At 42.7% G+C, this 26,844-nt stretch overlaps 1 protein-coding gene across 5 annotated transcripts in view; it reads left to right on the top strand.

Annotated features, from left to right (window-relative positions):
* Positions 1–1,271: 1,271 nt before the first annotated feature.
* The window catches only part of MAEA (macrophage erythroblast attacher, E3 ubiquitin ligase), a 110,684-nt gene continuing 85,111 nt past the window's right edge, over positions 1,272–26,844 (top strand). For 2 of the 5 annotated variants that reach the window (XM_045019581.1, XM_045019580.1), the window contains exon 1: positions 1,272–1,418. In XM_045019581.1, coding sequence (XP_044875516.1) covers positions 1,344–1,418 — 75 coding nt within the window. In that variant the 5' untranslated portion in view covers positions 1,272–1,343. Of the gene's footprint in view, positions 1,648–26,844 lie in introns of all 5 variants that reach the window. The other 3 variants (XM_045019583.1, XM_045019584.1, XM_045019582.1) reach the window with 3 other exon arrangements.

Genomic DNA, 26,844 nt, shown 5'->3' with positions numbered 1-26,844 from the left:
AAGTCTCCAGGATTATCCTGAAGTCTCCAGGAATTAAAGATTATGTCCTGTGATGAAACCTACAGGAATATGTCCGATCTAAATTGGCAACCCACTGACAGCCAGGAGCCGAGTGGAGCGGGACAGGGAACTATTTACTGTCTAAGCCTGGAACAAGCACCATTTCCCGTCACAGCCGGGGCAAGAGGCGGGGAGGGTGGCAGACTCTCCCGCTCTCCGGGGTTAGTGCTCCAGGCAGCTCGGAAAGGGGCGTCTCTCCCTGCCAGGCGGCCGGGGGACCCTGCCGGACTCAGCCAGGCTGTCGACGGAAAGTGAACGGCGCCGGGCCAGGTGGCTCAGGGATGGGCAGGGGGCACCTTCCGCCACCCCCGGCAGCGCACGGCCTGACGGAGGCGAGCGGTTCCCCCGGCGCTGTCGCAGCAGCGGGAGGAGCCCGGCCCGCCCCTTCCAGCAGCGGGGCAGGGTGGGGGCGAAGGCGGCCTCCCGAGGGAGCCCCGCTCTCCCCTCCTGGCGCTCCGGCAAGGAAACTGACGCAGCCACCAGCGGCCCAGCCGGACTGGAACCTGCAGGGCGGGGGGAGGGGGGCAGCGAGATCCGCCTCCCTGCCGGCGCCTGGGCACCCCCACGCCCCGGACCCACGCCCGCCAGCGGCTGTGGCTACCCCGCCGAAGGGACCGGGTCGCGGTGGGGGAAGAGGACAGGGGAGGAGGGAGTCCCCGCTCCGGGATGAGCTGAGGGGAAGAGGACTCACGCTGTCTCCGCTATTTAAACCTCTTCCCGCCGCCTCCGCCTCACTCCGCTCCTCCCTACGCGACTTACTACGGCTCACCCCCTCCCGGCCTCCCCACACACAAACTCCGGCAACAGTCGAGGCGGCTCACAACGACCCGCCCTTCCCAGCCACCCTCGCTTCCCATTCGCTCATCGCTGTGTCCGTCCTCGTGTCTGCTGCGTGCATTGGCCCCTCTGCCTGCCAATCGAAGTGGACACAGCTGGAGAACCCTTCCAGGCTTCGCTGGCGGTGCGTCCCGCCCCTCTGGACACCTTGGGGGTAGTTAAAACCTCCTCTTTAACTCACCATAAAAATGTACTTTTACGTCCCGCCCACCCAAACAGAAAGGAGATACTGATTGGGCCGAATGAAAGTCTGGATAGCTTGATTGGAAAATAATACTGTCAATCGTAGATGTAATCCCCGCCTACGAGAATGCGTAGCTCTCCCTGATTTGTCTCTGTGGCTAGTCGCCCAGTCCCATGTATCATCCAATCAAACACGCTTTCACAAGTTAGAGGGCGGGACAAAGCCTATGAAGTGATAGGTGCGAAAGGGATGCAACGATTGGATGAATACTCTCTCCCTTTCTCCTCCACCGCCACTGTCCAGTGGCTCATACCACCCGGCTTTGAGAGGGGGAGAGGTAATCTGTTGGTTCAGCCCGTCTCCATCGGGGACGAGAGGGGCGGGGGAAAGGAAGGAGGAGGAAGTCCTTTATTGCCCACCATGCAACGCGCGCTGTAGGTAGCTCTTTTGGGCTCTGCGCGGGGAGGGGGCGGGAGGAGGTTGGTGCCCAATCCAAGATGGCGGTGCAGGAATCAGCTGCTCAGCTCTCAATGACTTTGAAGGTGCAGGAGTATCCCACTCTCAAGGTGGGTGCTAGGCATCCTGGGTGCCTGTGAGCAGGGGAGGGGCAGGCAGGGGTTGGGCGAGGTGGTTAATGGCCCAGCTGGGCAGGGCTAAAGGGATCTGGGGGCTTGGCAAGCTGTGGTCCCCCACCCCCTGTGTTATAAACCCTCCGTCCCCCAAGGTGTGTAACGTGGGGACACCCCAGTTCACCGGACCCCTTTCAGACACCCCCCCCATCTGCCTTGCCCTATACTAATAAGGGCTATTTTCTTTCTTTTGATGTTGAGGAACGTGCCTGGAATACGATGCCCTCCCTGGGCAGTTCCATGCCCTGAAGATGTAGGTGGGGTGGAGTCCCCAGAGCGACAACAAAAATGAAAACGATTGAAGGACTGGAGGGGCTGACTTGGGAGAAGGAAAGAACTGAATATGTCATGGCTAAGATGTGGCAGAAGGGTGTTGTGTGAGGAGGGGTGTGACTGGGACAGACTGGAGGATGCAGAGCAGTGAAAATGATTTAAGAGATCTGGGAGCATTGATTATTTAGAAGGAATGTTTAAAGGAGTTAGAGCTATGTATCATTGTTAAGAGGCGGACGTGTGTTTGTGTTAATATGGTTCCTTGGCATCTTGATTTCCGAAATATGGAGATGAACTGCGGGTATCAGGAGATAAAAATGATTAAAGGGACTGGAGAGCTTATAAGGAAGAAAGAGTTAAATATCTATAGCTTGGCTGGATACTAATAAAGGGTTGGGGTGGCTGATGTAGTAACTGAGGGTATCTGAAGGGTGTTAACTCCCCAGGTGGGAGGTGAATTGCATAGGCTGGCCAGACATCATAAAATGAGCAAAGGAAAATCTCTAAACTGACCATTAAGGGTAAATATTGCTGACAATAAGATCTGTTGAACTGGGGAATAGTCTCCCAGAGGAAGTGGTGGATTGATCGTTTAGAATATTTTTTATATATATTAGATCAACCAATTCAACTGCAGTTGAATTTACTGTAGGGAACTAATCCTGCGCTGGCTAAATGGGAGTGAGGAGAGATGAGCTGGTCTGCTTAATAGGCCTTTTCCATCCCTTATATCTGATTTAACTAGAATATATTTTTTCATATAATGTGTATCAAAAATGTTATACAAAGTAAACTTTTGGGCTTAAGTCATGTTTTACTTTCATATAGTGTTTTGTGGTTGGTTTTTTGTTTTTTTTTTGTTTTGTGTTGCAGGTTTCTGCCCATGTTCTTCCCATTTGTCTCTTGCTCTTCCCTTCTTCCTCCTGTTTTACTTCCTCATTTCCCTTTCATCTTTGGGACTATCTTGATTCCCATTTTATATCTGAAGATTTATTTTCCCTGTCATCCTGAAGTACTTAAGGCTTTACAGTATGTGGGTTAAATTTTAAGTCCCCTTAAAAAGGCACTGTTGGTACTTTCCACAGCCAGCAGCAATGTTAAGAAATTCATAGACAAAGAAGCCTGTTTCAATGGTTTATTTATTGATATGTTCATATTGTGTTTAGACAATCTTTCATATTCTTCAATATTTACATATACACCTCTACCCCATTATAATGCCACCCTATATAACACGAATTCGGATATAATGCGGTAAAGCAGTGCTCTGGGAGGGGTGGGGCTGCGCATTCTGGTGGATCAAATCAAGTTCGATATAACACGGTTTCACCTATAACGTGGTAAGATTTTTGGCTCCCGAGTCCAGCGTTATATCGAGGTAGAAGTGTAGTGAGAGTCAATGGTTAGCCTTAAATGTTACAAAGAGAGGGAAAAAAAGCAATCTACTAAGTGTCACCCATTTGAAGAAGAAGGCAGTCATTTTAAATTAGGTTTAAGGCATTTTTTCAAGTCTACTGTTTACTCTTGATGAGGGATTTTTGCAGCATTTTAATGAGAATGAATATTTCATGACAATACAAGGAATATTTCAAACTAAACAGCTTGAGTAAATAGCCTTGAATTAACAGTGTTAAATGTCATAAGGGTGATGTTTAGATGGCACTTAATTCTTTTTGTGTTTTCTCTCCCCCACCTCTCAGTGTTCCAGAAGCTTCCTTTCTGTTTAATATTGGTTCTTATTACCAAAACAAAACAAAAGAACCCTCTTGAAGCAGTCACTATTTAGTTACCACTTGCGTTTATCCCCTTACGTTTCCTTGACTGTGGAGATTTCAAACCATTATCCATGCTAGAGAAAACAATTTTTTGGTAGAGATGAAAAGGACAGAGTGAATTTTCATCTCTAGTTGGTTCTTAAGAATTTAAAACAGCCTATAAAACACATGCATATGAACTTACTATGGTAACTGTGGTGGCAGCTATAATATTTTGTTACCCATCTGTGGACACTGGCAATTTTCTCTAATTGCTGCAAGTAAACTATAAAGGAGGTCAGAACTACATTTATATCCTTCCTGTTTCCTCCCTTTAACTTGCTCATGCCCAAATCACTAGATAATAGTAGTTGTGTAATAGCTCTACATTACAGTGTGTTCCATAAGAGTGCCTTTCATGAGAAGGAGAGCTTACGACTCTCTATATAGGGAAAATCCCTCTTATTGCTAAATTGTGGTCATTTCTGGAGTGGAAGTGCATCAACATTCTGCTTCAGCAATTCTGCACAATATTATTTTTCAAGGGAAAGTAAAGTGACTTACTCAGCTGAATCCACAGGAGTAATTTAAGTGTACAGAATTTAACTACTTATGCTGTCTTCCTCCTCAGGACATGAGGGTTACTTGCTATCTTTCCCCAAAAAAGTTCCATTGATCTCTAATAAACCCCACTTTAGGGAATTTTGCTTTACATCTCATCTGAAAGCATAATACAGGAAGCCTCCAATATGCACTGATAAAAGGAAATTAAAGAGTGTCAGCACTCTGAGCATGGTTCAGAGCTGATGTACAAATAAACAAGTGACATCAGAAAATAATGTAGTTCATTTGTATCTTTGAAACGTAAATAAATATTAAAAAGCTGAATTATCAAGATGGATGGAATGAGAAGTGAACCAGAAACTGGTAGAGAGAAGTGTGATGAAGTCAAAATATTTTTACCTGGGCTGCTCAGTGATGGCAGGTTGGGACTCTGGGCTGCAGCTGTTAGCCAGGTATCAATGAAAGTAGGTTTGTTTAGTCTGAAGGGGAGGTTTTAGCCCCTTTTGAAGGCCATTGGTCAACTTCGGCATAAGCAGCTATTGAAAAGCTATTGAGGGGGTCAGCAAGCATGTGGACAAGAGGGATCCAGTGGATATTGTGTACCTAGATTTTCAGAAAGCCTTTGACAAGGTCCCTCACCAAAGTAAGCTGTCATAGGATAAGAGGGAAGGTCTGCTCATGGATGAGTAACTGGTTAAAAGATAGGAAACACAGGGTAGGAATAAATGGTCAATTTTCAGAATGGAGAGAGGTAAATAGTGGTGTCCCCCAGGGGTCTGTACTGGGACCAGTCTTGTTCAACATATTCATAAATGATCTGGAAAAAGGGATAAACAGTGAGGTGGCAAAATTTGCAGATGATACAAAACTACTTAAGATATTTAAGTTCAAAGCAGACTGTGAAGTATTACAAAGGAATCTCACAAAACTGGGTGACTGGGCAACAAAATGGCAGATGAAATTCAATATTGATAAATGCAAAGTAATCTATATTGGAAAACATAATCCCAACTGTATATATACAGTGATGGGGTCTAAATTAGCTGTTACCATTCAAGAAAGAGATCTTGGCATCATTGTGGATAATTCTCTGAAATCATCCACTCAATGTGCAGTGGCAGTCAAAAAAGCAAACAGATTGTTGGGAATCTTTAGGAAAGGGGTAGACGATAATACAGAAAATATATTGCCTCTATATAAATTCATGGTACGCCCACATCTTGAATATACTGTATACAGATCTGGTCGCCCCATCTCCAAAAAGATATTTTGGAATTGGAAAAGGTACAGAGAAGGGCAACAAAAATGATTAAGTGTATGGAACAGCTTCCATACGAGGAGAAATTAATAAGACTGGGCTTTGGATGAGTATATACGGTAGATATGTTCATAGAGGATAGATCCATCAATGGCTATTAGCTAGGGTGGGCAGAGAGGTAAAATCTGCTCTGAAGTGTTCCTAGGCTCTGTTTGCTGGAAGCTGGGAATGGGCAATAGGATGGATCACTTGATTACCTGTTCTTTTCATTCCCTCTGAAGCACCTGGCATCATCCAATGTTGGAAGACAGCATACTGGGCTAGATGGACCATTTGTCTCACCCAATATGGCCGTTCTTCTGTTCCTAAAGTAGTGGAGCTGGACTCAGTGTAGCATTCTCTGCTGGAAGGTACCGAGTTCTTCTGAGCTGTGCAGAGTAGTTTACCAGTACACCTTAAGTGGGACAATGGGAGAAAATGAATAGATATACTGTATGTTGTTCCCATCTTGCACTTAGGTCAATTTTGACTGTCAAACAAAATTCTGTAAATAAATTAAGGTTCTAATTAGGTCTTGGATTTGCTGAAATGTCCAAGAGCAATATTGAGGTGACTTACAATATCATCAAAAACTTTTGAGGGAATAGCTGCATTATTATTTCAGTGGGTGGGATTTGGAGAGAAGAGAAGGAGAACAGAAGAAAGAAGACTTCATACTCTTTAATATGTACTTGATACCAGGGCTTTGGAGCAGAGCCTGGAGCTGGAGCGTGGAGCAGCTCTGGAGCAGTGGAGGTGCAGGTTTTTGCCTGGAGCTGAAGTGGAGCCAGAGCACAGCTCCAAAGCCCTGCTTTATACAGCATAGATGGTACCACCCAAAAAAAAGAGGATTTGCAGAATAGGAGTATGACCTTGAGGTTACCTGCAAGCAACCTCATCCATTTTACTAAATAAAATATTTACAGAGAAGTGGGTAGTCTGACATACTATTGCTGTTTCTCTGCAGTTGGGCTCTGTGCAAGCATTCTCTAAATTTTCCTATAGCAACCTTTTGAAGTAACTTTGATGTTGAGGAACCATCAGGCTTTGGATCTAATGGGACCCACTCCTTTGCTCTGGCAATAAAGTATATTTGTTTAGTACAACCAAAGTAAGAAAATATACTTATGAGCAGAGACATGCATAATTTTATAAACAAGTATTAGAGTGGCTATGGACTGTAGATTTCATTTTCTGACTTCCGGTAAGCTGTTGCAGCTGCAGAAAATCATTTTAAGTATGGAATTTCCTTAGTACTTTGTGGAGGAGGGATCTTATTAGCGTTTGCTTGAAAACAGGACATGAATAATTAAGTTACACTTGTAGTATATTTGCTTGTAGTCCTCTTCCCTCCTCAACAACACTTTGTATCACTTTTGTTTCCAGATTATTAACTCTCTGGCATTGGCTTCCTATGTTTGTACAGCACCTAACGTATTTGGCATCTCCGGGCACTACTGTAATACTATTATATAATTGTAAAATTATCCGAATTAGTGAAAGCTGCTAGAAAACAGAAGTAAAGGAAACTTATCAAATTCTCTTCATTCTTGTTAAATCATGAATGAAGAGCATTTCAGAGCTTAAGCGTCATGAAATTTAGTATAAAAATACATTCAAGCTTTCTTTGTCCTGCATTCTCTAATCAGTTCTTGCTTCCTCAGTGTATCTCACTTTCTTTTTAAACCCCTCCCCATGATCCTTTGCTATAGTTATCTATGTATTAATCAGTATGACCCCTTATCTCTAGGCCTATACATTTGGCAAACAACTGTTTTGGCAGACATATATTTGCTGGCAGGGCATGATAGCAAAATCATTCGGTGCCTGTAAACAAAAGATGTCGCCTTCATGATATACTTGGCCTTTCTTAGCCCAGGGCCTGAAAATATACTATGTAGAAATACTGTATGCTCATATGCAAGGATTTACATATAAATTAGTGTAGCGTATTTCACAAATTGTGAAATTGTCATGCCTTTATGCGTAAACAAAGCAAGATGCAGGCAGATGCTAGGACACCTAAGTGCCACTCTGAGGCCAGATGGCTTTAACTGGCCCAAACAGCATGAGTTAACTGCTGCATAACATTTCTACTTTAATTATCTTCTTAACTTTCATAAACATACACTGTACAAATGAGCTAACTTTGGTTTTTCACATATCTCAATACAAATTTCCTTCACAAACCAGTATAAACATCTTGTGTGAAGTGCTGTCACTTGAACTACGATAGAATTGAAGGATATTGTATGATCCAGTAGGAGTTGTGGCATTATTTATTTGTATTACAGTAATACCTATGAGGCCCTAACCAAGACTGACTCTATTGTGTTAGGCACTGTCCAAACACATATTGAAGACTGTCTCTTTCCTTGAGGAGTTTGTAATCAAACTATACAAGACAGGCAAAAGATTGGAGAGGGAACAGAGAAACAGATGAAGCAACTTTGGCTTTCTCAACCATGGGATGCAGCTCCGGGAAGGAGGACTGCTGGGAATAGATGTGGTCCATGTGACCAAGAAGGAAAAGACCATCTTTGGATACGCTCACCAACCTAATGAGGGCTTTAAACTAGGTAAAAAGGGGGCAAGTGACAAAAGCCCATAGGTAGTTGTTGGTTTTTTGTTTTTGTTTTTTTTTAAAGGCAATTTTAAAATTAGATGTTGTGGGAGGGTAGGAAATGGAAAATTACAATTGGGTCATAGGATTAATTAGGGAGAACAGTGATGGAATTTATACACCACCTTAGGTGCTTGTACACAAATATAAGGGGCGTGGCAAATAAAGAGGAAGAACTGGAAATATTAGTACTAGGGTTGTCAAGCAATTAAAAAAAATTAATCCTGATTAATTGTGCTGTTAAACAATAGAATACCATTAATTTAAATATTTTTGGATGTTTTCTACATTTGAAAATGTATTGATTTCAATTACAACACAGAATACAAAGTGTACAGTGCTCACTTTATATTTATTTTTTATTACAAATATTTGCACCGTAAAAAACAAAAGAAATAGTATTTTTCAATTCACCTAATACAAGTACTGTAGTGCAGTTTCTTTATCATGAAAGTTGAACTGACAAATGTACATTTATGTACAAAAAAACCCTGCCTTCAAAAATAAAACAACGTAAAACTTTGAGCCTACAAGTACTTCTTCAGTCAGTCAGTAAGAGAAACAAGTATGTTTACATTTGCAGAAGATAATGTTGCCTGCTTCTTGTTTACAATGTCACCTGAAATTGAGAAGATGCATTTGCATGGCACTGTTGTAGCCGGCATCACAAGATATTTACATGCCAGATGCGCTAAAGATTCATATGTCCCTTCATGCTTCAACCACCATTCCAGAGAATGTGCGTCCACGCTGATGATGGGTTCTGCTCGATAATGATCCAAAGAAGAGTGGACTGATGCATGTTCATTTTCATTATCTGAGTCAGATGCCACCAGCAGAAGGTTGGTTTTCTGTTTTGGTGGTTTGGGGTCTGTAGTTTCCGCATCAGAGAGTTGCTCTTTTAAGACTTCTGAAAGCATGCTCTACACCTCATCCCTCTCAGATTTTGAAAGTCACTTCAGATTCTTAAATCTTGGGTCAAGTGCTTTAGCTATCTTTAGAAATTTCACATTGGTATCATCTTTGCATTTTGCCAAATTTGCAGTGAAAATATTCTTAAAAAGAACAACATGTGCTGGGTTATCATCCGAGACTTTTATAACATGAAATATATGGCAGAGTGCAGGTAAAACAGAGCAGGAGACATAGAATTCTCCCCCAAAGAGTTCAGTCACAAATTTAATTAACATATTTTTTTAACTAGTGTCATCAGCATGGAAGCATGTCCTCTGGAACGAAGGCCGAAGCATAAAGAGGCATATGAATCTTTAGCACATCTGGCTTGTAAATAACTTGCGATGCCAGCTACAACAGTACCATGCGAATGCCTGTTCTCACTTTGAGGTGATATTGTAATTAAGAAGCGGGCAGCATTATCTCCTGTAAAAGTAAACAAGCTTGTTTGTCTTAGTGATTAGTTTTACTTTGTTTTTTGAGTGCAGTTATGCAATTAAAAAAACCCTACATTTGTAAGTTGCACTTTCATGATAAAGAGATTGCACTACAGTACTTGTATGAGGTGAATTGAAAAATACTATTATCATTTTTACAGAACAAACACTTGTAATAGAAATAATATAAAGTATGCACTGTACATTTTGTATTCTTTCTAATTGAAATCGATATATTTGAAAATGAAGAAAAACATCCAAAAATATTTAGGCTTCAGAGTAGCAGCCGTGTTAGTCTGTATCCGCAAAAAGAACAGGAGTACTTGTGGCACCTTAGAGACTAACAAATTTGAGTATAAGCTTTCGTGTACATTTCAATTGGTATTCCGTTTAAAACTGTGATTAAAAAAACTGCAATTCAAATTGCGATTAATTTTTTTGAGGTAATCACATGAGTTAAATCTTGTGATTAATTGACAGTCCTAATTAGCACATAAGCTAAATTATGACTTGATGTGACAAAGTGGGAACTTTCTGTAATATTTTTATGAATTATGTGCATGGAGTGACTTACTTGACTTGAGGTTGTTAACTAGTGGGTGCAGAAGCGTTATAATGCCCTTGTGGCATTGAAGATGTTCGTATCAAGTAAGTGTCTGGGGTGCTCTCAATGGGTCATTAGGGATTGGCTGAAACTGGTCAATATCAATGGAGGATTTGGAAAGACAATAGGAACCTCAAGGACTGAGCATTGATACTTATCTGTGAGAAACTCAGGCAAGCAGAACATGTGAACTCAACCTGGGTGTGCAGGAGGAACATAATGGACCACAAGGTGATCAGAGACTGGGACAAGAGCCGGCCTTTGAGAGACATAGCAGCTGTCACCTGGGACTGACAAAGAGTGAGAGGGGGAGAGAGAGAAGGAGATAGAGACAAAATGGATGCTGCAGTAGCGTGACTGGGTAAAGCGCTGACTTTTGTCAGCCTGAACTTTCTTCACCTTTGCTTCTCCTTGCTAACCTAAAGACTTCCCGGTTCTGTATTCCAGTTGACTAATAAACCTTACTCTGTTCTGAAAAGACTACCTGGTATCACTAAAAATAGATTTGGAGGTCTGTTGATACCTCAAGAGGGCAAAAAGTCTCTGAGTGGGAGTCCATCTCAGTTGGACTTACTGGGCAGAGCTCACTTTGTGAAACTGAAGTGCTGGAGGCTAGAGGCTCAGTCTAGGAGATGTGGAGGCCGTGTGACCCACTTTTAGGAGAGTGGGACCCTTGGAGGTCTGGTATACTGAAGAGGTCCCTCCAAAGAATTATTTAAAAGATGGAGCATAGAACAGATCCTGTGGAATTGGCATCACTGAGAACTGATGGGATAGATATCATGACTGGAATATTGGTATGGAGGGATAAAGCTTTTTCAGGAAAAAGGGAAGGTGTTGCATTATACATCAAGAATATATACACTTGTTCTTAGGTGAGAGATCAGTTGAAAGTCCTTGGGTGAAGGAAAAAGCGGGGGAAACAGGGTATCATGGTAAATGTACTGTAGTCCACCAAATCAGGAGGCAGTCGATGAGGCATTTCTGGAACAAATAACAGAAATATCCAAAACACAAGACCTGGTAATAATGGGGGTGGTGGGAGGACTTTAAATACTCAGACATCTGCTGGAAAAGTTATAGAGCAAAACACAAAATCTCTAGTATGGTCTTGGACTATCCTGGGGATGACATTTTTTCCCAGAAAGTAGAGGAAGTAACAGAGTGACAGCCATTTTAGCCTTGATTCTGACCAATAGGGAGGAATTTTTTGCGAATCTGAAGACTGAAGATAATTTGGGAGAAAGTGATCATGAAATAACAGATTTTGTGATTCTACAGAAAATAAGTGAAAGTAGCAGAACAAGGACAATGGACCTCAAAAAAGCAGACTTTAACAAACACAGAAACTGGTAGGTAAGGTCCCTTGGGAAGAAAATCTAAGGGAAAAAAAAGTTATGGAGAGCTGGCAATTTTGCATAGACAACATTAAAGGCATAACAGCAAACTATTTCTGGTTGAAGGAAGAATAATAAGAGGCCAATATCTCTGTATTAGGAGCTGCTTAAGGACCCCCTACCCACCACAAATCATAAAAAGTGGACTCATGGACAAATTGCTAAGGATGAGTATAAATAATCCGTTCAAGCATGTAGGGACAAAATCAGAATGGTTAATGCACCAAATGAGTTACATATGGCAAGGGAATTAAAGGTAAGTAGAAGAGGTCCTATAAATATATTGAGATCAAGAGAGAGACAAAAGTCTAGGTCTACTTACCTAGCAGGGAAAGAGAGCTAATAATGGATAACACCCAGAAGTCTGAGGTGTTTGCCTGTTTTGTTTGTCTTCACTAAAAAGGTTAATTATGTTCAGATGATTAGCATAATAAATATTAAAAAGGGGGAAGGAGCATAAGCCAGAATACGGAAACAACAGGTTAAAAATATTTAGATAACTTATGTGTATTCAAGTTGGTGTAGGGCCTGACAAAATTCATCCAAGAGTATTTAAGGACACACTCTCTGAACAGTTAGCAATTATCTTTGAGAACTCATGGAGGATTGGTGAGATCCCTGAGGGCTGGAGAAGGGCAAACATAGTACCTATCTTTAAAAAGGGGAACAAAGAGGACCCTGGGAATTAGACCAATCCGTCCTGTCTTGACACCTGGAAAGATACTGGATCAAATTATTAAATAATTTGTAAGCACCTAGGATAGTAGGGTGATATGTTATAGTCAACATGGATTTGTCAAGTATCAATCATACCAAACCAACCTACTATCCTCCTTTGACAGGGGCATTTGTCTAGTGTCTAGGAGGAAAGTAGTAGTTGTGATATATTTTAATTTTTTGAGTAAGGTTTTTGACAATCCCATGTGACATTCTCATAAGCAAACTAGGGAAATATGGTGGCCAACGTGAGCCTGAGAAGGAGCCAGAATTTACCAATGTACATTGCCAAAGAGCCACAGTAATACATTAGCAGTCCCCAAATCAGCTCCCCCCCCTGCTCCCAGTGCCTCCCGCTCACTGGCAGCCCTGCCGATCAGCACCTCCCCGCATCTCCCGATCAGCTGTTTCGTAGCATGCAGCAGGCTCTGGGGGGAGGGGGAGAAGCGAGGGCATGGCAGGTTCACGGGGGGGGGCAGGAAGGGGTGTAGTGGGGGTAGAGCCTGTGGCAGAGCCAGGGGTTGAGCAGTGAGCACCCCCCAGCACACTGGAAAGTTGGTGCCTGTAGCTCGAGCCCCAGAGTTGGTGCCTACACAAGGAGCCGCATATTAACTTCTAAAAAGCTGCATGTGGCTCTGGAGCTACAGCTTGGCCACCCCTGGTCTAGATGAAACTACAATAAGGTGTCAGGTATCAGAGGGGTAGCCGTGTTAGTCTGGATCTGTAAAAGCAGCAAAGAGTCGTCGGATGCATGCGAAGTGGGTATTCACCCACGAAAGCTCATGCTCCAAAACGTCCGTTAGTCTATAAGGTGCCACAAGACTCTTTGCTGCCTTTACTATAAGGTGGGTGCACAGAACTGGATGAAAGACCATACTCAGAGTAGTTCTCAATGATTTGCTGTCAAATTAGGAGGGCCTAACTAGTAAGATCCTGCAAGGGTCAGTCCTAGGCCCAATACTATTCAATATTTTAATTAATAACTTGGATAATGGAGTTGAGAGAGATGCTTATAAAAATTATGGATAACATCAAGGTAGGAGTGGTTGTGAGCACTTTGAAAGAGAGGATTAGAATTTTAAACAAGTTTGGCAAGTTGGAGAATTGGTCTGAAATCAGCAAGATGAAATTCAATAAAAGATGAGTGCAAAATACTACACTTAGGAAGGAGAAATCCAATGCACAGCTACAAAATGGGAATAACTGGCTAGGCAGTAGTACTGCAGAAAAGAATCTGGAGCTTATAGTGGTTCACAAATTCAATGAGAGTTAACAATGTGAAGCAGTTGCTAAAAAGTCTGTTATTCCAGGGTGTAAGACCCGAGAGGTAATTGTCCTCTTCTGTTCAGCACTATTGAGGCCTCACTTGGAATATTGTGTCCAATTCTGGGCACCATGCTTTAGGAAAGATGTGGACAAATCAGAGAGAGTCCAGAGGAGAGCAACACAATTGATAAAAAGTTTAGAAACCGTTATCCATCAGGAAAGGTTTATTTTATTTTATTTTTAAAAAAAGGGCACATGTTATCAGGTCCCCCATCAGTCTTCAAATGTGTTAAGGGCTGATCAGTTGTTTTCCATGTCCACTGAAGATAGGACAAGAAGTGATCAGCTTAACCTGCCGCAAGGGAGATTTTAGGTTAAATATTAGGAAAACCTTTCCTACTATAAGGATAGTTAAGGACTGGAATGGGCTTCCAGGGCAGGTTGTGGAATCTTCTTCATTTCAGGTTTTTAAGAACAGTTTAGACAAACACCTGTCAAGGATGGTGTAGAGATACTTGGTCTTGCTTCAGTGCAAGGGACTGGATTTGATGACCTCTTGAGGTTCCTTCCAGCCTTACATTTCTATGATTCTGTGACTTGCTTAAGGCCATACAGGAGAACTGTGTTAGAGCCAGGCGTTCTAGTTGACTCTTGACAGCGAGATATCTTTAACATTACTTTTGTGTTCAAATACTTCTCTTAAAAGAATAACAAAGCTTTAAAAAGTGTCTAGTGGAACTTTGATTTTGGAAGGAGAGTCAAAGATGGCAGCTACAAAAAAGTGTGGTGGGAGTGACAGTTTCCACCACATTTCTAACGTATGCCCCCACACAAACCCTAAGATGGATCACAGTTGGCTTTCAAAAGGATGCAAGAGATCATTGTACAACAGAAAAATGATATAGCAGGATGTTGGCTGAATTTTGTAAATGAGAAACTTGCATGGAACGACATAGGTGACTAAAGGAGATTAATTAAATTTTCTTGTATAATTGTTCCTATGGAAAAGTTTAATCCTCAAAAACATCTATATTTGATTTGCTTCTTTTGTACAAGTTTGTATATTAGTTGAACTGTGTCAATTTGTTATCCTAGACACTATCAGTTCATTCTCTTGAAGTGTTGAAATAGGAGACAAAATTCTGAGCTGTATTGAGTGGTGATCTTTTATTTTTTTTATATAGAGATATCTTTCAGTGTCAAGTTTAGAGCAGCTAAAACCCTTGACTAAAAATGGTATTAAAGTGAAATAGTATTATCTTTCTAATGTTATAAAACTGACATGTTTGTAACTGAGGGAGGTTCATGTTTTGCACAACATTTTTTTTTTCCCACTGAAAAATGCAAATCCTAAATTTTGCTAAGGGTCATAATTTTTGGAAAATCTCACACCCACCACACAGACTTAGAAAATTAACATTACTGTACAGGAAAACTTAGTCCACCTTTGAACTTTGGCTCTTAATTCTTGATATGAACATTTGTGAGAAATAAAAATTTAAACCCAACCACTCATCCTAGGTCTCTTATCCATCTATCATCTAATCAGCCTTTGGTTAAAGGTAAGCCAGCAACTCCAAGAAAAATTATTACTGCTGCAGAGGAAAACAGTGCATCATGGTTATTGGGCTGATAACAGGGCTTGGAATCAGAAGAATTGGGTTCTGTTAATGGTTCTGCAAATTAGTGGCAGTATAAATTACTTTTCTAACCCATATGTAAAATAGAGATAATGCCAGCTCAACTCTGTGAAATAATCTGAGATTGACAGATGAAGAGCTATAGTATACAAGTGATAAGTTTATTGCATCATTCCTACACAAAAATGCTTTACCTATTGTTGGTCCACAAAGGAATCTAGTCTCATGTGCAAAGTAAGTTACTCTATCTGAAGAATGATAGATGAGGAGTGCAGTACAATTTTACATATCCTGTCCAAGTGTGTGGACCTTATTTGGTATAAAAAAGAGAGCTTGCTGCTCAAAGGTTTGTCCTGGATGGGTTGACCTCTATTTTGATTTAGGGATTTTTTTTTCTTGTTTACAATTAAAGTATTTAGGAGGCATTGCATTCTGCCTCTGCTTCCCTGCTACTGTACCTTTCCTCTTGCACACAACAGTCCTAGCTGACTCTTTCACATTTCTGCTTTTGGGGACTGTCTCATTACTGGCACTGTTTGACTTTGTTTTTCTCTCTTAGTTGCCCAGGAAAATTTAACTTCTGTCTTAATAGACCAAAAAGGATGTGGTTGTGTGCGTGGCTCTATTTTTTTTATTTATTTATGTATTTATTTATTTTATTTGGTTGAATTTCTTACCTTGAATGAAAAGCCTGTAAAGATAGCAGGCTAACACAGAAGCATAGGCCAAAACATGGCCAGCTAACACAGCTCCAGGCACGTTAGCCTGTGTGTTACAGTGCCTTTAATGTGTGTTAAGATAACATAATTGGAAAAAAAACTTTGTTTTTTCCTGTCAAAACAGGGTCTTAGATGCAGTGTTCTTTCCTTTTCTTATCCCCTTTGTGTTCACCACCTGACTGGTTTGTGATCATGTGACTGCAGTGGTCGCAGTTTGTAGATTCTCTTAACTTTAATACTACTTCTAATAAAAATAGTATTTGTACTGCACTAGCACCCAAAGGCCCAAATTGGGATCAAGAACTTTTTTGTTAGGACGCACAAGAAGGCATGATGCCTGGCTCAAAGAAATTAAAATGTATCCAGGATCCTTTTTATGCTAATTCTTTAATCACTGGATAAAATGACCAGGCAAATCTGCTCTGACCCACATTTAGTAAGGGAGCATGTGAAACTGCAACCTACCAGTCCAATTTTTGTTTCTCTCTGCATTTTGTCCAACAGTCATAGAATCATAGACAAGTAGGGCTGGAAGGGACCACAAGAGGTCATCTAGTTCATCCTCCCTGTGCAGAGGCAGGAATAAGTATACCTAGAGTCCTAGACCATCCCTGACAGGTGTTTGTGTAACCTGTTCTTAAAGATCTCCAACATGGGGATTCCACAACCTTCTTAGGCAACCTGTTCAAGTGCTTAACTATTCTTGTTGTTAGGAAAAAACTAATTTCTAACCTGAATCTCCCTTGCTGCAAACTAAGCTGATTACTTCTTTAACTGCCCGTGGTGGATTTGCAGAACAGTTGATTGTTAGCCTCTTTGTAACAACCTTTTACATATTTGATGACTGTTATGTCCTCAGACAGTCTTCTCTTCTCTATACTAAACATGCCCAATTCTTTCATTTTTTTCTTTATAGGTTATATTTTCTAGAAGTCTTATAGTTTTTGTAGCTCTCCTCTGGACTCTCTCCAATTTGTTCACGTATTTTATTGAAGTGTGGCCCCCAAAACGGGGTGCAATATTCCAGCCACTGTCTCGCCAGTGCTAAATTGAACATGAAATTACCTCCCATGTCTTCAGACACTCCTGTTAATACATCCCAGCATTACGCTTGCCTTTTTTCTCTACTATCACACTGTTAACTCATATTCAACTTGGCATCCATTATAATCTCCCCAGATCCTCCTTTGCAGTACTGCTACATAGCCAGTTATTCCTGGTTTTGTGTTTGTGCATTTGATTTCCCCCCCCCTTTCTAATTGTAGTACTGTGCACTTCATCTTGTTGATTTCACACCAGTTCTCCAAATTATCAAGATCACTTTTGAATTCTAATCTTGTCCATCAAAGTGCTTGCAACCCCACCCAGATTGGTGTCATGTGCAAGTTTTTACAAACGTACTCTCCTCTTCTTTATTCAGGTTATTAATGAAAATATTGGATAGTACTGAGCCAAGACAGACTCTTGAGGACCCCACTACATATGCACCCCCACTCCCCAGTTTGACAGGAAATCATTGATAATTACACTTTGAGTATGATCTTTAAATCAGTTTTGCATCCATCTAATATTTCATCTAGATCCTATTTCTGTAGTTCACTTATGAGAATGTCATGTAGTACAGTGTCAAAAGCCTTAGTTACATCCAGATACATCATGTCTACAAACTATCTCCTTTCCATTAAGCCAGTAACCCTGTCAAAGAAGGACGTTGGTTTGGTTTGGCATGACTTGTTCTTGACAAATCCATGCTGGCTGTAACGTATCACCCTATTATCTGCTAGGTGCATACAAATTGAATGTTTAATAATTTGTTCCAGTATTTTTGAGTACTGAAGTTAAGATGACTGGTTTTATTCTCGTCTTCCTCCCCCCCCCACCCCTCCATTTATTTTATTTTTTTTTTTGAAGATGGGTACTATTTTTACTCTTCTCCAGTCTTCTAAAATCCCACCCATCCTCCGTGAGTTCTCAAAGATAATCACTGCTGGTTCAGAGATTGCCTTGGCTAGTTCCTTAAGTATGCTAGGATGTTTCTTTAAACGCTGCTGGCCTCAGTAAATCTAACTTATCTAAGTTATTTTAACCTATTTTTCCCTATTCTCTCCCCAGATTCTTCTCCCTTGCTAATATTGTGTTAAGCAACTGCCCCATAAACTTACCCGTGTGTGTGTGTGTGTGTCTCACTTACATGCATTTGTCTGTACACATGTATTTTTATATTAATTAGCATTTGGACCGCTTCCATACCTAGAATCTTGTTCTGGTTTTTATTAGTAACCCTATTAATGTTAAAGAAAGAGCACACATGGAGACATCAGCAAAAGTCATGCTCACCGTGATTAAAGGTATTGTGTTCACATCACACTTGCCCTGGATACAAAAAAATAAGGCAAGAAGCTGGATATTGCACATGTATGAACTCATTCTGGTACTTTTTTGTTTAAAGAAGGGGAAAAAAAATCTCCTGAGACTTTGTTGTAGTTTTGACATTGCCACGCTGGAAGTTGCAGAATCAGTAACTCATGCCAAGCAGCTTTACTAACAAGGGTGGGAAAGTTCAGATATCTCTTACAAAACTATAAATGTAAGTGACGAGTGGTTGCTTCAACTACATGTCTTCATGTTAGGCCAAAACTAGAGATTAGTTAAAACACACACACACACACACACACACACACACACACACTCTTGATAGAGTTGAAAAGGTTCTGTTAAAAAGGACTAACCATAACAGAGAGATTTGTTCCATGTCCTCTGATTTGTGATTACATGGAGCACGCTCCCTCCCTTTATAACTGCAAAACAGTCCTGTGATTACTTCTTTTAGGTATGTGGAAGAGTAAACATTCAAAATGTTTGGCTATCTGATACAGTAACTCCTCACATAAAGTGGTCCCGATTAACGTTGTTTTGTTGTTATATTGCTGATCAATTAGAGAACATGCTTGTTTAAAGTTGCGCAATGCTCCCTTACAATGTTGTTTGGCAGCTGCCAGCTTTGTCCACTGCTTGCAGAAAGAGCAGCCCATTGGAGCTAGCTGGTGGGGGCTTGGAACCAGAGTGGACCAGCAGCCCCCTTATCAGCTCCCTGCTCCCTTAAGTTCCCTGTGCGGCAGCCACCCAGCAGGCAATCAATTTACATTAATTCTTATGGGGAAATTGGATTCGCTTAACATCGTTTCGCTTAAAGTAGCATTTTTCAGGAACATAACTACAACGTTAAGCGAGGAGTTACTGTATTTAATTGCCATGTCTTGTCCTCCCCCGTTTATTGTTTATCTTCTCCACCCCTCAAAAAAAAAATGCTGCTTTGCCTTCTGGTCCCGTTTTATTCCTCTCCTCCTTCATGTGTTTCCCTGGTTATTCTTCCCCTCTGCAGCTCCCGTCCCATTGACTCTTACTTACTCTACTCGGTAAGAGAAGAGGAAGTTAGGTTGACTCTTTATTTCCAGTTGTAGTTACAATTCTCCAGCCTCTCTTCTACAATGGGATTCTACAGACGTAGAAGCTAATGAGTGGTAGGAAAAGAGACAGCACCGTCTTACATGATTAGCCTGCTTATCCCAGACAATTTGTACTCCACAGGATCAGTTTGGGAACTGCTGTACTGGAGGACTAGTATAAATGTATAATAGCATAAATACTTTCCTATCTGTTTCATGTGTTGTAAGAGGGTGGGGGCATGTCTCTACTGCGGCTCCTAGCTTTCTCTAAGGGTCGTTTTGAGATAAATGGGCACAATTACATGTCATTTTTGTTACATGCTGTCTGGGAAAGCTATGAGCAACAACAGAGACACTGAACTGTTTTAACTGCTGTTTCAGACAGATAACGATGCATCAATTAACATTTGTAATGCTGCCTTCAACAGTAAAGGGCTAGAAATGTAGCACTTATTAAACCTAAATAAAATAAGTTTAAATGCTGCAGACACAACTCCCCTCCACATCCAGCCCACCAACACCAGAAAACTTTCTCCTTGCTACTTGTGAGTGGATTTTTTTTAAGCCCTTCTTAAGTGCTCCAGGACAGCTTCACAAATGGGGGGAGGAGGGTGGTGCTTTATTGATTTTTTTTTTTCCCCCTTTAAGGCCGGGGTTGTTTTTTTTAAGAGCCCTCTAAGACGTGTTTCTATGGTGTGTTAATTTCCCTGATGGATTGGGTGGAGAAAATTTTCTGACTGTGACTCAATCCAGACATGAGGGGTGGGGGAAGAAACTGGAAAATTTGGCTGAACGGTATATCTGCATGCCTGCCAGAGTGTAAAAGCACCATTTGTAAAACAGACACACAGCTTGAGGGTAGTGGTAGGTCCTAGGCTGCTACTAGGTGCTCGGGTAGCAGCTGTGGCCAAGCACTTTTTTCCATTTAGGCCTGGCAAGGTTCACCTCAATTATCCATGCCTTTCTCATCTCCAGAATAGACTGTTGTAATGTGCTGTCCATAGCATACTGCCAGAGTTGAGATCAGTAGAAGCATCTGAGCTAGATTTCCCCTCATTATAAATAAGGAAGCAGCTGGCATGGTGTTCCCTTTGAGTGTGTACTGTATTGTGGAACTTGGTTTCCTTACTGGGTGTGGCAGGGTGACATCCCATTCCAGTCCTCTGCTCTCTCTGTGCAGCCTTGGAGACCTTCAGTTGTCAAACACCTCCATGCAATTTACATTTGTTCTTCCCACCACCTGGCAGATCTATACACCATAATTATTTAGGCTTTCAGTTTCACCTCAGTTCTCTGCTGAGGAGAGGGAAGAGATCTCTACCTAGAGATCCTTCCTGGTTCTTGCTCTGCTAGCCTGCCTCTCTCTTCCCTGCACTTCCTTCCTGTGCTGCCTTATACCTCCTTAGACCTGGGCCAATTTGCTTGTTAGTCCTTCTCCAGACCATTTGAATCTAATCCTATCCAGTCCACCCTGGGGGAAATTAATTGGTGTTTAAGTGACCTGAGTGGTGGCTCAGCTCTTGGTTCACAGCACTCTGTCAGGTTTCAGAGTAGCAGCCGTGTTAGTCTGTATCCGCAAAAAAAACAGGAGTACTTGTGGCACCTTAAAGACTAACAAATTTATTTTAGCATGAGCTTTCGTGAGCTAAAGCTCACTTCTTCGGATGCATAGAATGGAACACACAGACAGGAGATATTTATACATACAGAGAACATGAAAAGGTGGATGATAATCAATTGAGATGAGCTATCGTTAGCAGGAGGAAAAAAAACTTTTTGAAGTGATAATTAAGATGGCCCATAGAAGGTGTGAGGAGAACTTAACATAGGGAAATAGATTCAATTGGTGTAATGACCCAACCATTCCCAGTCTTTGTTTAGACCACGAGCAGTGTTTCCCAAACTTGGGACACTGCTTGTGTAGGAAAAGCTCCTGGCGGGCCGGGACGGTTTGTACCTGCCGTGTCCGCAGGTCCGGCCAATCACGGCTCCCACTGGCCATGGTTCGCTGCGACAGGAAGCAACGCGGGCCGAGAGACATACTGGCCGTCGCTTCCAGCAGCTCCCATTGGCCTGGAGCAGCGAACCCCGGCCAATGGGAGCTGCAATCGGCCGGACCTGCAGATGTGGCAGGTAAACAAACTGTGGAGGCCAAGAATTAATTAATAAAGGTTTGAAGGGATCTTAATGTATGTTAGCTAATTTAGCAGGAGTTAGGCTGTGATATGCTGTAAGATAATGTGGTACAGAGTGAATTGTGTGAAAAGTCATTACGACCTTGTAAACTGCAGTCTTGTTTTCTGTTCTAGTATTGAAGACAAATAAGATAGCGAATAGGCTTATGTATAAACAAATGCAAATGTTTTCCTTCAATGTCTCCAGGATTGCTAGCCATTGTCTGTAACAAAGGTATAAATGATTGCTATGATTGTTTACTAATTGAGAGAGATCCATCCGGGACAAGGGGCAACCCAGTTTCCTAAGGCATGCTGTAAAGCCTATCCCTTTTCCTCCTCCAAGGCTTCTGGGGAGAGCATGGGCTGAGATGGATATATTTATTGGCGGTCTCTGTTTGTTAATTTTGTGTGTGTTTTAATTTATGGGATATATGCTAGAGCAGTGAATTGGGTGCCTATAGATGTATTTTAAAAAGTCAGAAAAGAGAGAAAAATGGGCTTGGGCCTTGGACTCCTACAAATGGGTGTGAAGGGTAGCTATAGAAATTAAGACTGTCAAATACACTCAAAACAACTTAACTTTCAGTTGTAAATATATTATTTCTCAACTAGACTGAATATGTAAAAAGTGGAGGTGCTGATCTCAACATGATAGAGAAGTAGAATTTCTCCTTATTGTTACTGGTGGTAGGGTGTTTGCACAATTAATAACAATAAAACCTTGCATGCCCCATTAACAGGTTCTGCAACATTTTTCTTCTGAACTTCATACCCTTCTATATATTCTTGAAATGAAAAAAATAAGATGCAGATTTGTAAAAGTCAACCAGCAGGACAAATTGCTACTAAAGAAGTGTGGGTGTTTTGTTTTGTTTTCTTAATTCAGATTCACTATTTTATCTCAAAATTCATATTTGATGTCTTCTTGAAGCATTACTCCTGGAGTCAAGTGAGAATCTCAGCTTTTTTAATACGAAAGTTCCAGCCCTCATATTTACAGAGAAAAGTTTGAAAATGTGACTGACATTCTCCATAGCTCAGAAACCAGAAAGGAACTAACGAGCTTACAATTTATTGTTTTAGAAAGATATTTTTTTTCTTTTGATGTCACTCATGATTTTTGAATGGTTAGGTTTGGCAACAGTACTTGCTTCTAAAAGATTGTGCTGCAAAAAAGCTCCCAAACAGCATTTTGTACAGACAGGGTGCAAGTAAATCAAAAACAGTTCTGCAGAATTGTTTTGGACTTTTAAAAATAACATGAGTTTTTGATGTGGTATGTATAGATCAGCTGCAGCTGAGTGCACAGCATGACTTAGAGTAGAATTGGGGGAGGGATACTTGCAAAGGATGCTTAGTGCACTCTCCCAATCCAGATCCAGCTCTGAACCCTGAGGTCTGCTTTCATTTGCACAGGCTGCCAGCAGCCCTAAGGGGCTGAAACCATAATCAGTGTGCTGGGAAGCCCTGGGACCTGGCTTCCTTGCCCCCAGCACAGAGCAAGTAGCTGCTTTTTTCAACCACACCTCCACTGTCCCCTAAGTCAGTGGTTCTCAACCGGGGGTCTGAGCCATTTGGGGGTGTGGGGGGGGGGCATGGGCATGCCTGAAACCTGGTGCCCCAAGCCTGAAGCTGCCCCCCCATCTGAAGCCTGGTGCGGGGCTGGGAGCCCGCATGGGACTGGAGCCCCCCAGCGTTCTGCGGGCAGAAGCCCTGAGCCTATGGGCAGAGTTGGGGGGTGCAAGTGTTCCCTCCCCGTTCCCCTCAAGTGCAGTGCCTTACCCAGAGTGTGGCAGTCCGGGAGCAGCTCCTCCTTTCCTCCAGTCCCCCTGATGCTCAGCCCTCTGGCCAGGTTGTAGATGGGAAGCCAGAGCCAGTCAGTGTGGGGCAGCTGCTTCTCTGGCTGGTGATGCCATGGAGCAGGCAGCCGTAGCATTCCCCTGTCTCCTGCTGGTGCCTGCTCCTCAGCTCCTGGCCCCCTTTGACTACTCACGCAGCTGGTAAGAGTCACCCAGGTCAGAGGACCTGGCTCTGAGGCCGGCAGAGCTCTCTGGGAGCAGCCACGGCAGGGGGAGCCCTCCTGGCATACAGCCCCTAGCTATCCTCCCTGCAACTTGAGCTACCCCCTCCCCCCGTCCCTGCACACAGCCCCTAGCTACCTCCTGCCTGCACCCTGAGCTACACGCCTCACTGTACACAGCCCCTAGCTACCCCCTGCCTGCACCCCGAGCTATCCCCCGTCCCTGCAGACAGCCCCTAGCTACCCCCTGCCTGCACCCCGAGCTACACGCCTCGCTGTACGCAGCCCCTAGCTACCTCCTGCCTGCACCCCGAGCTACACGCCTCGCTGTACGCAGCCCCTAGCTACCTCCTGCCTGCACCCCGAGCTACACGCCTCGCTGTACGCAGCCCCTAGCTACCTCCTGCCTGCACCCCGAGCTACACGCCTCGCTGTACGCAGCCCCTAGCTACCTCCTGCCTGCACCCCGAGCTATCCCCCGTCCCTGCAGACAGCCCCTAGCTACCTCCTGCCTGCACCCCGAGCTACACGCCTCGCTGTACGCAGCCCCTAGCTACCTCCTGCCTGCACCCCGAGCTGCACGCCTTGCTGTACGCAGCCCCTAGCTACCCCCTGCCTGCACCCCGTGCTGCACGCCTCGCTGTACGCAGCCCCTAGCTACCTCCTGCCTGCACCCAATTTTTTGAGCTGAGTCTCCCCCTCCCCCCTTTTGAGTTACATTTTTGGTTGCGTCCCCCCACAGCCCAGACAGGCTGGGTGGCCTGCTGAGTTGAGTCAGGTGGTGGAGGTGGTGCTCCCTTCCTGGACCCTGCTGTGCAGAGCTGGCCCTTGCCCCTCCAGCCCTTGCCCCCTCCCCCCAGAAGTCAAACTACGCCTATGCCCAAGGGGCCTCCCACCCCCCGGCCCCGAGTCCGCCCCACCAGGCCCTGGAGTTTTTATAGCATGTGAGGGGGGCCTCAGCAAGAAAAAAGTGGAGAACCCCTGCCCTAAGTTATACTGTGGTCCTCTTAGCTGCAGCTGGACTATACGGTATATTTAAAAAAAAAAAAAAAAAAAAACTAATTTTAATGCACATCTTCTCAAGTACAAAAAAATTCTACAGAATCTAATGATTTGTTCTAGATTTACCTGTGCCATTTGTGCTGGAGTGGTATAGGGAAACTGCCTCACGGGCCCTTCATTACCTATATTGGAGTGATCCACTCACTATATGGGCTTGAAGCCTGCTTTGTGGTGCAAAATATGTCCCCTACTTTTACAGTGATAATTCTCTTGTCAACAAGCTGCTTTGTGTAAGTGTTTTATGTTTGTGTTTAAAGGATAAACACATACTCAGTCCTATTCCATTGACGCTTTATTTCTTAACTCATCTCCACTCCTAAGAATCTAACAACCCCTCTGTTCACTTATGCGACTCCCTTTAACAGGAGCTACTTAACTGCAGCTATTTCATCTTTAAGTCTGTTTACAGCCCAGTGTGACACCATCTTAGACTGTAATGATTCTCTAATTTTCCCTAGATTTCAGGGCACTCATCAAATCTTCTAAATCCTTATTACAGCAGCTGCCTTCTCAGTAGTGCTGTGTTGTCCAATATGCTGCTGTTGCTTTGTTTTCTCATTCCAGCAGTTCCTCAGTGACTTCTCTGTGATATTAAGAGTCAAACTTACTACCATAACTGTAGTTAACTCCTTCGCTGGCTAATTATTAGTTGGACTTTATTTTGACTTTCTATTTAATTATTAAAATACTTTATGTAAAGTAAAACTAGTGCCAGGAACCTGATTTCTTCTGGATGCTATCTAAAGAATGCCAGACACAAGATCTGGCACACTTTCAACCTGGTCCAAATTCACTCACCCTTGAATCCAAACTAGAAGTGCTCCACATGTGAAACTTCCATTGGAGGAGTTGAGATTTGTGCACATAGGCATTTACAGGATCAGAGCCTTATTTGCAAAGTCCATATAAGGCTCTGCATGGATGAAGTTTATAAATATGCATTAAAATTGTAATTTCTTCTAAAACGGATTGAGAACTGTGACCCAAGGACCTCTTGATGCCTATTGGCAGGGGTACAGGGATTCCCTGGGTTTACACAAAAGGGTTATGTAAGGTCTCTAGGGAAGCCCTGTACCACACTGGTTATCATAATCATTGCAAAATGTATGTATGGAAAATATGTAAGGAGTTGTGTGTGTATATATGCTAAAAATTATGTTCTCTAGGCTTTGTAGTTTAAAGGCAGGTAACTCAAAAGGTAACATGCCTTGCGACAAACTTCTCCAGACCAGAGGTGGGAGACATTTATCTCCCTGGTGGACCGTTGTGTATTGTGTGTCTCACAGTAGAAGTTTATTAGTGTATTCAGTCAAATGCTAATGAAGAGCATGTGAGACTTCAGCAGGAAATTAACAGGAACAGGTAAACAGCAGGTGGAGGAGGAATCCTGTTTTCAAGTGAAGCTCAAAAGGTCTGGTCTGATATATCTGGGGGTGCAGAGAGATCCACTGGTATCCCTTAGCGGGTGAGGAAAAGCTGCCACTGGATGTGATCTTATGAAAAACTGATCTTAGTCATCCTGACTGAAAATGCTGGGGGGAAAAAAACATGGGGTAAGCTGTTCTGTAGGAAATGAGAATGTCTTATGAGTTAAATTTAGACTCTAGAAAACATATTTTGTTTATATATTTATTATTGTTCCATAATTTTGTTTTATATGTAGCCATTTGATTCTGATAGTCTTACTTTCTATCACTTGAGTCTCTGTTCTCTGATAATAAACATATTTTTGTTTTCACTATAAATATATCTAAATGCTGTGTGTTAAGCAGAGTGGTAATCCTCAGTTGAAACTATGCACTGTTCCTTAGGGAATAAAGCAGTGGTTCTCAAATTTAATTGCATCATGATCCCCTTTTGACAACCAAAATTACTACACGAGGGGATCGAAGGCTGAACCTGCCTGAGCCCTGCTGCCCCGGGTGGGGGGAGGCCAAAGCTGAAGCCCAAAGGGGAGCATGTAACCTTAGCCTGGGTGGTGGGGCTTGTGGTTCAGACTTGCTGGGCCCGGGGCCAACACAAGCCTTGGCGATCCCATTAAAATGGGGTCATGACCCACATTTTGAGAACCCCTGGAATAGAGGATCTGAGAGTTCTGTGGGCCCTCCAGATGAATGCTGAGGGGACTTGGATTGATGTGTGCCTATTACTAACTTGTACAGAGACAGCAAGGTCTAAGAGGCC

The sequence above is a fragment of the Mauremys mutica genome, chromosome 5, assembly GCF_020497125.1.
Source record: "Mauremys mutica isolate MM-2020 ecotype Southern chromosome 5, ASM2049712v1, whole genome shotgun sequence".
Taxonomy (NCBI): Eukaryota; Metazoa; Chordata; order Testudines; family Geoemydidae; genus Mauremys; species Mauremys mutica.
The sequence above is the reverse complement of the archived record's forward strand: the minus strand, read 5'-3'. Positions and strand labels throughout refer to the sequence as shown.